Genomic DNA, 16,625 nt, shown 5'->3' on the forward strand with positions numbered 1-16,625 from the left:
ATGGGAAGACAATCTAAATTACCTATATAACTAAACTCATTATGGTATATAATGCATATAAGGTTGCTTAAAATTGGTGGGGAAATTGGAGCATCCTGAAAAGTTGCTTGTGTTATGTCCCTACCGTCCCTATGCAAACCTACGCCCTTGGTTTTAGTACATTCGTCTTTTTGGCGGAACAAATTTTAGTCTTTGAGCTGAGAAGCTCAGGAAGATACAACAAAAATAAAACCAGTCTGATTCATCATTGCAATGCGTAATGAAGCAGCAAGCAGAGTTATTGATGACAAGGAGGAGGTCAGGAGAAATGATTGATTATTGGTAGATAACATTGAAAGAGTTAGGGTTACTCCTGAATCCAAACTCACGCATGTTTTTCACGAGCATGTTTGCAAAATTGTTTATTTGCTCAGTCTGGGTTGCTTCCCATTCAACTTGACCTGAAGTGAATTGGGCAAGCCTCACTGTTAATTGTATAGGTCTCTGTGATCACCTGAGTATTTATTCTTCTGATGAGTTTTCACCATTTGTTTAAACAAAAAATGTGACAGTGAATGAGTTAATTTTTAACATTTTGTCACAAACATTCGTGGTTATTAATATGAGCATATAAACACTTGTTGCGTATTTCCATACTTTCGCAACTGTTTACGATCTGTAACATCTGCTGTCCGTTTGCTACGTTAATCCTTACATGCACGAATTAAGATTTTTACATTTGTTTAATACTTAGAGGGTACTCATTTCACACATTGGCTGCCATTGACAGCGCTAGACATCTAATTTCGTCTGGGAGTTCCTTTGCCCCTCCCAGTCAAAATGAATTGAACGTCTATCGCTGTCAATTGCATGCAGTTAGTTAATTATTTAATTACTATGAAGAGAAAAATAAACTTTTAAATGTTACTTGGAGCCATAGCCAGAGTGTATTTTTGTCTTTAGTCATTTTAATTTTATTAATTTAGTTTTTAATTAAGATTGTATTTATTCATAAATGTATTTAACATTATGTAGAAATATTAGGGGGGAAAAAATAATAATAATTTTAAAAAACCTACTGTACAAATTACTAGTATCTGTGAGTGGCTGGCACCCAATTTAGAGTGTACCCTGCCTGCCTGTTGTTACCTGGGATAGGCTCCAGCACCCTCGCGTCCCTCATAAGGATAAGCGGTTCAGAAGATGAATGAATGAATTGCTAATATTTACAAGTTTTTTTTAAATGACCAAAAAAAAGTCATTTGCCCTATAAAGGGTTAAAGGTCTTAAGTGGATTTTTTCTTTTTTCTTTTTCACATTCGTATAGGAAAAGGCAACTTTATAATAGCTGTCCACTGTAGTAACCACTGTCCCTGAAAGGGTTAATGTGGGAAGGAGAGAAATTTGTCATAGTCACTGTGTGGTAATTGTTGTGCGGCTGCAGATGGCCTTGTTACTCTGTTTTGCCTTGGTGAGTGAATTCAGTCAGCTAATAACCTGTTTAATTTAGCTCACATTTGGCTCACATTCATACTGTTCCAGCGTTAAAAGGCTTTAATATGCGACAAAAGAAAGACTTAGAGAAGTAGTTCAATTCTCCAGAAAACTATCATTTTCCTTAGGCCTTGTGGTTTCTTTTTGTAATGCAAAATACTGTTGCATTTTAATTCACGTTAATTTGGAAACTAGAACGCAGTAGTTTGGAATGAAAGGTTTTTCATTTTTTAAATGTATTAATTTTAGAGACGATCACATATGCAATTTATTTATATAGCCCCTTTGCAGTTAAAATGTCATAAAAATTTGATTGGAACAGTGTTGCAACGATTAATCGATTAACTTGAGTAATTCGATTAGAAGAAAGATTCGAATTCAATTTTGCTGCTCTGAGTAATCGTTTAATTAAAGTGGCGTTGTAATGGTTTGTTTTGAAAGTGTTTGCATTTAGTTTTATTGATTTGGTGGATACACGGTCCTCGTGGCAAATGAATATGACATAACTCACATGGCTATATTTAGCCGTTTTTGTGGGAATATGTGTTTGAACCATTTGTTAAGAACACTTATATTTTCTTTTTTTAAAAAACGTTAGCATTTTATAGCATTTAAGATAGCGGACTTTTGCTATGTAAGTTAGCCTATTGTACTTTTGCTGTACTCAGATCCTCATTTATTTACTTTTTTACAGTGGGGCAAATAAGTATTTAGTCAACCACCAATTGTGCAAGTTCTCCTACTTGAAACGATTAGAGAGGCCTGTAATTGTACACATGGGTAAACCTCAATCATGAGAGATAGAATGTGGGAAAAAAACAGAAAATCACATTGTTTGATTTTTAAAGAATTTATTTCCAAATTAGAGTGGAAAATAAGTATTTGGTCACCTACAAACAAGCAAGATTTCTGGCAGTCAAAGAGGTCTAACTTATTCTCACGAGGTCTAACGAGGCTCCACTCGTTACCTATATTAATGGCACCGGTTTTAACTAATTATCGGTACAAAAGACACCTGTCCACAACCTCAGTCAGTCACACTTCAAACTCCACTATGGCCAAGACCAAAGAGCTGTCGAAGGACACCAGAGACAAAATTGTAGACCTGCACCAGGCTGGGAAGACTGAATCTGCAATAGGTAAAACGCTTGGTGTAAAGAAATCAACTGTGGGAGCAATTATTAGAAAATGGAAGCCATACAAGACCACTGATAATCTGCCTCGATCTGGGGCTCCATGCAAGATCTCACCCCGTGGCATCAAAATGATAACAAGAACGGGGAGCAAAAATCCCAGAACCACACGGGGGTGCCTAATGATTGACCTACAGAGAGCTGAAACCCCAGTAACAAAGGCTACTATCAGTAACACAATGCGCCGCTAGAGATTCAAATCCTGCAATGCCAGACGTGTCCCCCTGCTGAAGAACGTACACGTCCAGGCCCGTCTGCGGTTCGCTAGTGAGCATTTGGATGATCCAAAAGAGGACTGGGAGAATGTGTTGTGGTCAGATGAAACCAAAATAGAACTTTTTGGTATAAACACAGGTTCTCGTGTTTGGAGGAAAGAATACTGAGTTGCATCAGAAGAACACCATATCCAATGTGAAGCATGGTGGTGGAAACATCATCCTTTGGGGCTTTCTTTCTCTAAAGGGACCAGGACGACTGATCTGTGTAACGGAAAGAATGAATGAGGCCATGTACAGTGCCCTCCATAATTATTGGCACCCCTGAAAAAGATGTGTTTTTTAGCTTCTAATATATATATTTTTTATTCAAATAATATGGGACCTTAATGGAAAAAAAGATAAAAATCCAACCTTCAATACAAGTGCATTCATTCAGTGGGGAAAGAATCCCACATAAAGAAAAAATTATTAGACATCAAATAATGTGTGTCACAATTATTAGCACCCCTGGTGTTAATACTTTGTACAACCCCCTTTTGCCAACAAAACAAGGTCTGGGGACTGAGATGGCCATCGGAGGAGCTTGATTTTGTGTCTGGTGAACCATTTCTGTGTAGATTTTGTCAGGGACGCGGGCAGGCAGGCAGGTTGTGTGGACCCAATTGCAGGGAAACAAAAGTGGCAAGGCAGGTGAACTCAAAAAACATTTAATGATATCTAACAAAAACACAAAGTACAACTGAAAGCACTGAGGATCAAAAGGGCAAGATTCAAACAACACTTACTTAAATCGGAGGGACTGGTACACGAGGGCTTGGACCGGACTTGAAATTGACGTGGACATAGACATAGACATAGACAATGACGCAACAAGGGGTGACAAGGAACTGGGTCATTATATACACACGCAGACAAGGGGTAACGAGACGAGGAACAGCTGGGTAACACAGGTGGATGCAGATTGCAGGATACGCTGGGAGAACACACACAGGTGAAATCAATGGGTAATCACAGAGACAAGTCACACTAGGAAAAACCCAACACAAAACCTAACAGATTTGGCCATATGTTTAGGGTCATTGTCTTGCTGAAAGACACAGTGACGACCCATCTTCAGCTTTCGGGCAGAGGGCAACAGCTTTTGATTTAAAATGTCCTGGTATGTCAAAGCATTCATGATGCCATGCACCCTTAAAAGGTTCCCAGGGCCTTTGGAAGCGAAACAGCCCCACAGCATCAGTGACCCACCCCCATACTTCACAGTGGGTATGAGGTGCTTGTCAGCATGCGCATCTTTCGTGGCACGCCAGACCCACTTAGAGTGTTTGTTGCCAAAAAGCTCAATCTTGGTCTCACACAAAAATACACACGGTCCCAGGCTTCAAGTGGGACCGTGTGCTTTGGTCAGATGAGACCAAGATTGAGCTTTTTGGCAACAAACACTCAAAGTGGGTCTGGCGTGCCACGAAAGATGCGCATGCTGAAAAGTGCTGAATATATTAGAAGCTAAAAACCACATCTTTTTCAGGGGTGCCAATAAATATGGAGGGCACTGTATAAAGAGATTTTGAGTGAAAATCTCCGTCCATCAGCAAGGGCATTGAAGATGAGACTTGGCTGGGTCTTTCAGCATGACAATGATCCCAAACACACAGCCAGGGAGACAAAGGAGTGGCTTTGTAAGAAGCATTTCAAGGTCCTGGAGTGGTCTAGCCAGTCTCCAGATCTCAACCCCATAGAAAACCTGTGGAGGGAGTTGAAAGTCCATGTTGCCCTACGACAGCCCCAAAACATCACTGCTCTAGAGGAGATCTGCATGAAGGAATGGGCCAAAATACCAGCAACAGTGTGTGAAAAGCTTGTGAAGAGTTACAGAAAATGTTTGGCCTCCGTTATTGCCAACAAAGTGTAGATAACAAAGTATTGAGATGAACTTTTGGTATTGACCAAATACTTATTTTCCACCATGATTTGCAAATAAATTCTTTAAAAATCAAACAATGTGATTTTCTGTTTTTTTTTTTCCCCATATTCTGTCCCTCATGGTTGAGGTTTACCCATGTTGACAATTACAGGTCTCTCTAATATTTTCAAGTGGGAGAACTTGCACGATAAGTGGTTGACTAAATACTTATTTGCCCCACTGTATATCATTTGAGGCTCAGCTCAGGTGTTAATTTTTTATGTTCCTTATCCAATTATTCGATTATCCGAACTAATTATTTCATCGATTAATCGACTACTAAAATAATCGATAGCAGCAGCCTCTAGATTGGAATATTAAAGGCGCAAGGAATTGTTTCTGAAAAATCACCATCTCAAAATTGAGATCGGCAGGTCAGGCTTTTTGAAGAAGTGGTAATGGGCCAGACAAATGTAATTGGTGCACCCCTATATTGCACCATAGTGTGGTAGATTTTACAATGAAAATAGTATAGTAAAGCACTGTACAAGTAGTTTATTTTTACCAGAGTATGTACTTTTGCCACGTCTAGCTATAGGAAGTGAGACTGATGGATACGGTACAATGAAAAGCGTGAGGAAAGTGAAAAGAGGTGGACCGCGAGTGGGAAAGAACCTAAGGAACCTTGGAGAGCGCAGAGGAAATGAGGCAGGGAGAAAAGGGAGAGACGGGCCAAGAAGCTGGGGAGGAACCAAAGTGAAGAAATGTATGAGACAAGTCGGAGGGAGGGAGGGAAGAAAAATAACGGCCGTTGCATGAGGGAAATCTGGGACAGCCATAAAACATGCGAGCACAGAGACCAGAAAAGGGGGGCAGCTTGACGAGCCTGTTGTCTCTGGCCAGCGTAGAAAGCATGCAGAGAGGGGTCCGGTCTGGTGGCCAATATGAGAAACACATTGCGCCTCAGACCCCCGCCCAGCTCGAATAACAGCGCCATGCAGCTATGAGCCCGAATGGCGCGACTTCTACCTGGGCACGCAAGTCGGGCCTGGGGGGGCGGGGCCGGGCACCGGCGGGGCACGGCCACGGGTTCGAGACTTTCCGCTGGTCGCCGACTTTTTAGGGATTGTGACGCTGTGTCGGGCGGAGACAGGGTGATGCCCTACTAATCGTACGCTTGCTCGCGCAGGAAAATGTTGCCTACCTGCCATACTGCCTAGGGCACATGTCCAGGGGGGTGACATGGCCAGACGTGGAGATCTCGCCGATGATATCGAGCGCGGCCTGCAGGGCGGCGTGCTTGCTGAGCACTTGCTCTCGATGCTGCCGCTGCTCCGGTGACTCATCCATCAGCGCCGAACAGTCTCCCAAAGCGTAGAGCTGGGCCAGCAGCTCCGAGCTAATGAACTCCTTCACCTTGCCAGAGGAATTATAAACAGATGCGACAAGTCAAACATGTTGGACGCTCTCAGGTGATGTTTTATTCGATTTAAAGGCACAGATAACACCATTATCATATTTATCCTAGCTGAAAGAATGTTTTTTTAATATATAGGATCTTTATTCAGGAGTCACATAGGGTCTCCATAGCACCCAAACCAACAAAAAAACTGACATAAAAAAAACACAGGAAACTAGAAAAGAAAGAACATTAAAAAGGCACAACTATCTGTGCACAACAAAGAGTCAAGAATCTGCATTGGACAAGGTGTCAAGAGTCAAGAATCTGTATTGGACAAGGTGATGATGCTGGAACTTTTGTTTGGTGCTGTTCCAATGAGATTTACAAAGATGACTGCCTGAAGAAAACATCAAAATTCCCTCAGTCCCTGATGATATGGAGCTGCATGTCAGGCAAAAGCACTAGGGAGATGGCTGTGATTAAATCTTCAATAAATGCTTACATTTACAAAGTTTACATTGAAATTTTAGACAGCTTTCTTATCCCTTCAATTGAAAATATGTTTGTCATTTTCCAAGATGACAATGCATCATGCCACAGAGCTAAAACTGTTAAAGCATTCCTTGCCGTCATGTCATGGCCTGCAAATAGCCCATATCTCAACCCTACTGAAAACCTGTTGTGGAAATTGGAAAAAAAAAAAAAAAAGGTCCACAGCAAGGCTCTGATCTGCAAGGATGATCTGGCAACTGCAATCAAAGAGAGTTAGCACCTAATTGATGAAGAATACTCATCAAGTCCATGCCTCAGAGACCGCAAGCTGTCATAAAAGCCAGAGGTGGTGCTACTAAATACTAGAGATGTGTTTTGATTGTTATTTCTTTGCTTGTTTCTCATGATTCCATATTTTTTTCCTCTGTGTGGAGTGATTCCATATATATATTTCCCTGCACTTGCTCGACAAAAGTAACATTGACTGACCACCACAATGGTTTTTATTCATTTCTTTTAGTGTTTCTGAAAGCTAAAGAGTTGCACTTTCAAACTAATTCATTATTTTTTCAAGCTTTTTATCTGAGTTTGTTTTACATGATAAAATGTCTGAGTGAGTGCTCGTCCGAGACTGCTGATTCCATACTTTTAGCTAGGGCTTGTATATATATGTAAGTCAAAGTTGGAACTCTTGTTAACTTTTAATGGTGTCATTACCAACAACTTAGCCAAAGTGAATTAGAATTTTTTGGGGGGAATCCTTAATGCAGCCCGGACTTGGACCGACTATTTCCAGTAGCCCCCTGAATAAACTAGGTATAAGACCCCAGTTATAGAGAATGTACTGTATATGTATGGCTATACTACTGGTGACCAATCAATGTTCATACCTCGATTCTCTTTCCAAGAATCAGCTGGGATAGACAACAAAATTAATTGTGACTCGAAATGTATTCTACTCATTGTAATCCCTCAAGGGGAAATCCAGCTGTGCCTCATGATTGGCCGGCGACCAGTTCTGTTACTTCTCAACTAAAGTCAGCTAGGATAGACTCCAGCTCACTCTAAATGAAAAAAATGGTTGGATGCATTACACGGTAGTTTCTAGGATGAATCAGATCCCAAATGAGTCATCGCACTGAAGTGGCTTTTCATGAAAACAGGAAAATAATAATTAGAGTTTAGCATACGCTGTTGATCATCAGGTGCATGATCGCCTTGGGCATCAAGTCCTTAATGGTCTTGTGGATGATGCCCATGTAGGAGTCCACCAGGTTGCGAATGGTCTCCACCTGGCGTTCCAGCTGGGGGTCGGTGAAGTTCTCAAACAGCCCATTTCCCTGCGCATTCACCTGGGTGACAGAATGGATTTAGTTTTTCCCATACAGATGCGGGGAAAGATAACGCCATGAGCTGGGAATAAGAGCAATATGGAGGGGAGGTACACGGGGGAGTGGGCAGGAGGAAGAAAAAAATAAGGGGGTGAAAAGACGGGGATCTGCTGATTAGAACCAGACTGGAACACACACGGATTGCAGTGACATCACAGGCCAAGAATTTTGCGCCGAGGAGCCAACGATGGAGCGAAATGTGAGGGGTGGGGGGGTTCGTACACGAGGGGGTGAAAAAGGGTTACAGCTGGGGTGGGCAAAGTACAGCCCATGGGACACTCTGTGCTTTATTGCAGCACACTGAACATCAAGATTATTTCAATATTTAGTGCATTCGTCAATTTTTTTTCTGTAAGTGATGAATTCACTTTATTCATTATTTTAATTCATGTCAATAAAAAGACCTAATAAAATTAAAAAAATTAAAATACATATGTTAAACATTTCTGTACGTCTTCTAAATCCTGCAATATTTGTTGCAATAATTTGACAGTCTGTTCTCAAAAGGTTTTATCTAAACTAAAGGTAATGTATGTAATTAATATTTTAGGTGACGGAGTGTAAAAAAAAAACTTTTTACATGGACGTCTACGTTTTGTTTTCTCTGCCTCATCTTTGAATGTAGATGTAATATTTGATGCATTTTTTAAAGTTGACATGAAAATGTCTTATTTATGTAATATTGTGTTTATTTAATTACAAATACAATATTAAAATAAATCTACATTTTATGATTAGAATTAAGAATTTTAAAAACAAAACAATATTATAATAAATCTATATTTTATGATTAATATTAAGAATTTTAAAAACAGACACAACAAACAGACTTTTTGTCAACATGACAAAATGGCCTATCAAAAGTCCTGTGATATTTGGTTCATTATTAAAAATTATCTATTCATTTTTAATCAATAACAAAATGTGTATTGCATTTGTTTCCATTATACAACTATATCTTTTTTTTTTAATTATATAAAAAAATAATGAAATAAAAATACTTTACTAGTTAGTTATTTTCAATTATTAGCAAGTATATTTAACCACTAATTCAGTTAATATTCTACATTATTTTATTCAATTGTACAATTACATGTTTTTAAAATATATTTTATTATCAAATAATAAACACACATTACTTATCATTCATATTAATTTTTTAGGCATGTGCCGGTATGATATTCTGATGGTATGATAACCTTAAGCCAAAATATCACGGTTTCATGGTATTGCAAATACAGTTCTAAAATACGTTACTTTGAGATATCTGGGTTTTAAAAAAATTTAATAAAACTTTTTTCCATTGAACAGGATTTTTTTTTCCAAAACATATTAACAAATTGGAACCTAAGTATATTGTTAAGTCAAAAAAAAAAAAGTAACAAAAAATAACTGAAATATTCTAAATAAAATTAACATAAATGCAGTCCTTTAGGTGAGCCTAAACCCACAGCCACAGCTCAAAATTATTACCATCAGAACAAAAATAACTGAATTATTTTCCATAAAAAGTACATGTGTATGACTCATATCATGTTTACATTATACACACACTTTTTCTCAACAGACAGTGGCCAGAGAAAAAAAATCACATGATTTACCATCGCTAGACACACGATACACGCAGAGTTAACTCTCGTAGGTGGTGGGAAACGTTCATGAGTCATGACAGTGTTTACTCATAAGCGGAGTTTAACGGGGGTTCGGGGCCAGGGGCCCCCTGGTGGCCGAAAAATGTCATTGCATGGAATTGACTTTCCTATATATGATTTTAAAATTAGGAATTTTCCGGTAAAATATTGTCAATAAAAGTTGTAAAGAAATAAAACAAACAACAAAAATGAATGAAATGAACAAAAAAATATATTTTTATAAATGGTCAAAATTATTTTTCGAACAGATCATGTGACCACCTCCTTAGACGGTCATTTGTTTTGCTTAGCCAAAACCATCCAAGGACCGAAGAGGCAAGATAGATATAGGGTAATTTTTTCAAACCTAAGTTTTCAAAAGCGACACCAACTACTGTACAAGAACCAAGGATTAAAAATGTGGACGTTTTCGCTAGAGACCACCGTCAAAAAGGTGAGCTGAGTTTCAATTTGCCCCACTAAAGACGGTAATTGTACAACAGCGCCACCACCGGTGTCTTGCCAATTTGTCAAAAATTGTGTCCCCTGCCCGCTGGAGCAAACACACACATTATGAGTTATGAGTTATGTCGACTTCAACAATTAACTTGAAGCCAGAAAAGAACCACAGTTATATATTTTGGACATTGACGTTTATTAGATTGGAGAAACTCCAGACAGGACTTTGATTACAGTAATAACAGTTATCGGTCATCCTACGAGTAAAACAGTGAATTATTTTCACAATTTTTTCACGTTCAGTTCTTTTGGTACGTTATACAACAGAAAAAAAAGTTGTTTTTGATGGATGGGCTATGTTTTAAAACCTTGTAGATAACAACATCACCAAAACACGGAAATCAAGCAAATCAGTGCAGCGCAGTGACTCTGCCCAGGGAATACAATTTTTGACGGGGTAACTACACATTGGCGCGCTACCGGCGGGCGTACCATATTCAATGGATGACGATCTTGGCGAAAAGTATAGCTGTCCTATGCAGCCTGATTTAGAATTCCTCTCAAGAATGATGGGAAACAAAAAAAAAAAACGCTCATTTTCAACTTATTAATAATATTCTTGTAAGTTAATTTTATTGTTGACACTGCGTTTCGGGATCATCAACATGTTGTGCCCCTCCCATTGCATTCATTCATTTTCAGCAGATTGGACTATTGCAATGCGACATTTACGGGTCTTAATAAAAAATCAGTCAGGAAGCTGCAGTTAGTACAGAATGCTGCAGCCAGAGTCTTCACAAATACAAGGAAGCTGGAACACATTACACCGGTTTTGAAATCGCTACACTGGCTTCCAGTGAGTCAAAGGATAGACTATGAAATACTACTGCTCGTCTACAAAACACTTAAAGGCCTTGGACCAAAATACATGCTTGACTTGTTAGATTCCTATGAGACATCTAGACCCCTAAGATTGTCTGGAACAGGTCTTCTGCATATTCCAAGAACAAGAACCAAGCAGGGTGAGGCAGCATTTAGTTATTATGCTCCTCACCTCTGGAACAAGTTACCTGAACGTCTGAAGTATGCTCAAACTGTTAGCTCTTTTAAATCAGGGCTAAAAACGCTTTTGTTTAGCACTGCATATCCATAACTGGCTATATATTTCAATCTACCTGCTTTCTATTCCTCTTGTGCTTATCTCCATTGCTGATTTCAATTATTATTATTAGTAGTAGTTTTTGTTATATATATATATATTTTTTTTTAATTTATTTATTTTTATTCTATTTGTGATTAAATGCGATCTTTTGTCTTGGTTTTTACGTTGTATTGATTTAAATGTGATTTTTATGATCTTCATGTGATGCAAAGCACTTTGAATTGCCTTGTGTTGAATTGTGCTATATAAATAAATTTGCCTTGCCTTGCCTCCCCCCCACCCCAAAACTCAAACTCAGCCTATGTGTTTACTAACCTTTAATTTTGTATAAATGCGAAATCATATTGGAGGTATTGCCTCCTAGGCAGCAACCCTGCGCAAACAAGTAATACATGTCGGTTGGCCCTCCTCCCCGAAGCCGCGGCTGTCTGTAACTTTTCTGTAGCCAAAGTATTCCCATACCAGCGATTTCGTTCAGCAGTTTCACCTTCTCCAGCCCTCCAGGCACAGCTGACTCACTGACACTGAGCAAGAACTGTTGGGGCAGGGTTGAGCCTTACAGCTGCAAACGAGGGATTTCTCCATGCATTTTTGGGACCCTACAAAATAGCTAATACCTTAGAGACGGTATGACGGAAAACTTTTGCGGTTTAGAAACCGTGACCTTTTCATACCACGTTATAGCTTGAAACTAGTAATCGAAACATGTCTAATGTTAAATTTTAACAAGTTAATTCGATTATACAGTACAATGAGTGTTTACTATTTCATGGTTATGATTATGTATTCTAAATATACATTTTGACTTTTTTTTTTTTTTTTTTTTTTTTTTTTTTATGCTTTCGTACTTTTATCTTCAGATAACCGGTCCCATGCGCCTGTTTTCAAAATTTGGCAACATGCGTGCCAAAAGCAGGTAGAAGCCACACTGGGGGGCATGGTTCACCACGGGGTTGTGCAAAGAGGTCAGGGTACTCACCGTGACCTCCTCTGGAAAGACGCCAGCCCGTAGTAGAGAGGACTTCCAGATGTCCAGCTCCTCCTGCGTGTTGCAAACCAGCTCCAGAAACTTGTGGTCCTTGTACACGTTCCTGTGTGAAATCATACAATCATGGGAAAACAATGCACAAAAAGGTTCAACCAACATTCAGTGGAAAACATCTCATCATCTATCTTGTCATACTTGTTCATGCTATATGGAGACATTTTTACAGCACAGATGTCACCATATTTAGTGTCTGCTATTCATAAAGCAGTGCAAAAGACACATATGACTTTTTCCCTACCTTGTCCCAAGGATATTTATGTCATTAAAATATAATTAGTGTACCATAAAGTTATAAATTACAGTCTTGCAAGGCGCTAGACTCCATGAAGTTTGGCATTTTGCCACTGTAACCGCATTGTTTTCTTTTGAGTGCTCTACTAATCTTAACAGGATTGTAGAAGTCATGATTATGAATGATACCAGACCTTTAACCTTCTATAGGGTAAGTGATTATTTTTGACACACACAAAAAAAACTTAACTCATAAGGACCTGGCATCCACATCCGTGGACAACACATTTTGGGTCACGCAGGCCACAATTTTAACATTTGGTATATGAGTGTGGCCCACATTACCAAAAAATTTGATGTCCACAGATGTGGACGCCAAGTCTCAAGTCTGTTAAGACTCAACATAAGCCTTGTTTTTTGTTTGAGCTCATCTGTTTTTTAATACAGTCGTAATTTAGTTTATAGGTATACTTAGCCGTTTTTTGTGGAAACGTGTGTTTGAACGATTTGTTAAGAGCATTGTAAAAAAAAAAAAATCGTTAGAATTTCGTTGCATTCAAGCTAGCAGGCTTTTGTTATGCAGTTCAGTTCAGTTTAAGTTTACTGTCCCCTAAGAAGGGGAAACTTGTCTTACAGCAGGTAAGCATACAGATAACAGAACAACTCCTACACATACAATAAATAACACTGACTACAAATTTAAGATGCTATAGACAGCTTTGCATCTAAGTGCAAGAATTATGCAAATTTAGCAACCGAATTGCACTGGGTAAGAAGAAGTTCTTTGTCCTATTTGACTTAAAACAAGGGACTCTGAATCTCTTGCCTGAAGGGAGGACCTCAAACGAGCAATGAAGGGGATGATTATGCAAGTTAGCTAATTGTTCTTTTGGTGTACTTAGATCCTCATTTATTATTTTTTTTATACCGTTTTAGGCTAAGCACATGTATTTTAATTCGTTTTTAAATGAAAGTGCAATTCTGCACAGTTTGAAGAAACACTCAGAATTTGTATTTTGTATTCGCATTTACTACTCTATTGGAAGTGCAATTTCAGCAAGCCTTTGTTTTACATTTCCCAAAATTTACTCTGCAACGCATTTAACGTTTCTTATCTGATTACTCGATATTTCAAACTAACTAGCTGATGGATTAATCGACTACTAAAATAATCGATAGCTGCAGCCCTAGTTCACGATAACTCTAAAAGGATTACAATAACACATTGACAACGATAGACATCCATTTCATTTAAAGGGTATTATAATTCTAAGGGGCTGTGAGATATCAATAGAACCGTTATGTGGCAAGATAACAAATATCAATAACGTTAACAAAAAAAAAAAAATCAGATTCATGAGCAATTATCGAAAATAGATCGAAAATTACGAACATTTCCAAAAGTATTCCGGAAACAGCCGAATGGGGCGGAGACGTCACAACAAGGAAACAACAGGACAAAGCAGGTGCCATCGTTGTTTATCGACGAGCGAGTTGCGTTCGTGTTTTATCAAAAAATCGCTAAAATGGTTCAAACCTGTTATGCTATGTGGTGCACAAATAGCCATTTGTCGCAATGTAGTACCCATGAGTTCCCGAACGCAAGAAAAAGAGCTGGACTACGCAGACAATGAGTAAAGTTCGTCCGTGCTAAGAGGGCTAATTTTGCAGACCCAGCCTCCGGCACGGTATTGTGTGGTGCACATTTTACACCTGATAGCTATTCGAACTATGGACAAATGAAATCAGGTTTTACTAAGAAAGTGCTGCTGAAAGCAGATGCGGTGCCCACCATACACGCGCAGCCACCTAAATGTTCCGAGATTTCAAGAAAGAGGACGATGACTGGCTCTGATGAGACCACCCCACCACCCCGGGCTAACCAAAGGAGCGGAGCAGCCAAGCTCGAAATGGCCAGAGTGAGTACTCTTTTATAATAAAAAACATATCACGCATTGGATATAGGACTGGACACATGTATAAATTATCGCTCGTAAAATATATAGAACAAATCCTCTAATCCCATTCATATTTGTGTCTGTTGGCAGAGCGAAAACCTATGATAGCACAATAAATGATAATTATTCTATACATGACTTTATTTTGCGGTCACGGTGTATCAGCTTCACAAAAAGAAATGCAAAACAAGCCATTCGGTGTTTCCCACACGATCTGTTGCCGGTGTTTCATCAGTGTGATTGCTCCCCTCAATGATCCTTTCATCAGGCTGCATTGGCATTCGTTTGGGCTCAAATTGATAACCCAAAACACCAAAGAAAGGTTCATAATTCTCCTCGTCACCATTAGAAGAACGTTCGTTACGTCGGATTCGTCGCTGCAACTAGAAACAAAACTGTCCGCCATCATCGCCGCCATTCAGTACTAAGCACTGAGCCGGTTGTTTCCTTGTTGTGACGTCACGCACACAATATGCCAGATTTCCGGGATCTCGGGCGCCAGTCGTTTTAGCTTGACAATCGATCCAAATTTCTATCATTTTCTTGGTGTTGCGATGTGTGTAATTACACGAAGTGGCATGATATGAATCCAAAAGGCATGCGTTTATGGATAAATGATGGAATATTAGCATTTCCCCAGGTGTTGTCATACCCTTTAAACAAGGAGAACTGGCTGTGAATGCTCATCTTTCAGTGCCATTGAGGGCACTAAACGTCCAATCCTTTTTGACTGTGTGGGAATGCTGACAGCGAATGATCGCCCAGCAACGTCAATGGCAACCGATGAGTTAAATGAGTGCGGTAAGAGTCACACATCTCTTCGGTTATTGACAAACTCGTACTATCCTTCCCTTTTGTTTGAATTTTATGTCCTTGCTTCCACATCATTTATGTGCTTTGGCTGAAAAATCTACTCAACCAGGAAAAAAAGTCAACAATCTGCGTCCCATCTGTAAGACATTTTTCTTTAATCGCTCGGTTGTTTCTTCCCTCCTCTCTCTGTTCCCGCCTCACACTCACAACCTCAAATATGTGAAATCTGTGAGTGTGTGCGTGAGAGATAGAGCGAGACAATTGCAAAGCTGAGAGAAAGAGAGCGCAAGAGAGAAAAGGACAGCTACGAGGAGAGATCAACAAATAGGCCGGAGCTACATTTGGGTGAGGCTAATAAGTCAGGGTGTGGTGGCTAGCAGTCAGGGCAGAAAGCCAACAATGACAATAGGAGAATGCTATTACTCTACAACAGAGCTGGAGGACCTCCGACCAGATGCAGCCCACAAATATATCTGATGTGGTTGGTTACTCAACTCTAAAAATTAACACGTTTGTTGATCATAGACGTCCAATCCATTTTGACGGGGAAGGGCTGGCAACGATCAAATGATGAGCAGTTCCACCTAGCAGTGCAACGGTTCGCGGTTCAAAACCGAACCGAACGGTTCGCCCTGTTCGGTTCAATACGCCTTTATGAACCGCGCCTTTTTGGTTTTGCAATGACAGTAATTTATTCCGAACGCTTGTGGAATGAATTGGTCAAACTCTGTGTGCCTGTGTGTGACGTGAAGCGCAGCTGTGGAGAAATTCCCGCCCCACGAGTAAATGTCCAATCGCTGTCAAGCACCTGTGTAATAGGAGCCGAGTAACGCCCTCTCTCGCTTACGAGCGAGGTGAAAGTGAAACAAGAAAGAAAACAAAAAAAGTTATGGCGAGCGGAGGAGTCGACAGACCGAATTTTGACGAAGCACCGGCTTCTTTCAAATCTGCGGTGTGGCAACATTTCGGTTTCCCCGTGGACTACAATGCAGACGGAGAGAAAATATTGAAAAAAACATAAAACAATTTGCAAGCATTGCTCAGCGCTTGTTCCCTATGCTAACGGCAAGACTTCTAACATGACTCAGCAGTCAGCACTTCAGCCGGTGTTCTGACAAAATTTGCAACCCATCAAAAATTGCTACCTTGCGGGTTTTGCGCATGCGTGTAACGTTAAAAATGGCCGCGAATGCGGCGATTCCAAAGTAAACACTACAAACTTTCTTTAAAGAAAGGAATATTTACTTAAGT

The 16,625-nt window shown here is 39.6% G+C and overlaps 1 protein-coding gene across 3 annotated transcripts in view; it reads right to left on the reverse strand.

Annotated features, from left to right (window-relative positions):
* dnm3a (dynamin 3a) overlaps positions 1-16,625 on the reverse strand; it is a 62,956-nt gene that overhangs the window by 9,219 nt on the left and 37,112 nt on the right. For 2 of the 3 annotated variants that reach the window (XM_057840778.1, XM_057840777.1), the window contains 4 exons: positions 12,304-12,415; positions 7,872-8,033; positions 5,992-6,203; positions 5,817-5,921 (listed from right to left, as the gene is read on the reverse strand). In XM_057840778.1, the coding sequence (XP_057696761.1) occupies positions 5,817-5,921; positions 5,992-6,203; positions 7,872-8,033; positions 12,304-12,415 (591 nt within the window). The remainder of the gene's footprint in view (positions 1-5,816; positions 5,922-5,991; positions 6,204-7,871; positions 8,034-12,303; positions 12,416-16,625) is intronic. The other variant, XM_057840779.1, reaches the window with a different exon arrangement.

This window comes from Corythoichthys intestinalis, chromosome 7 (genome assembly GCF_030265065.1).
Source record: "Corythoichthys intestinalis isolate RoL2023-P3 chromosome 7, ASM3026506v1, whole genome shotgun sequence".
Lineage (NCBI taxonomy): Eukaryota > Metazoa > Chordata > Actinopteri > Syngnathiformes > Syngnathidae > Corythoichthys > Corythoichthys intestinalis.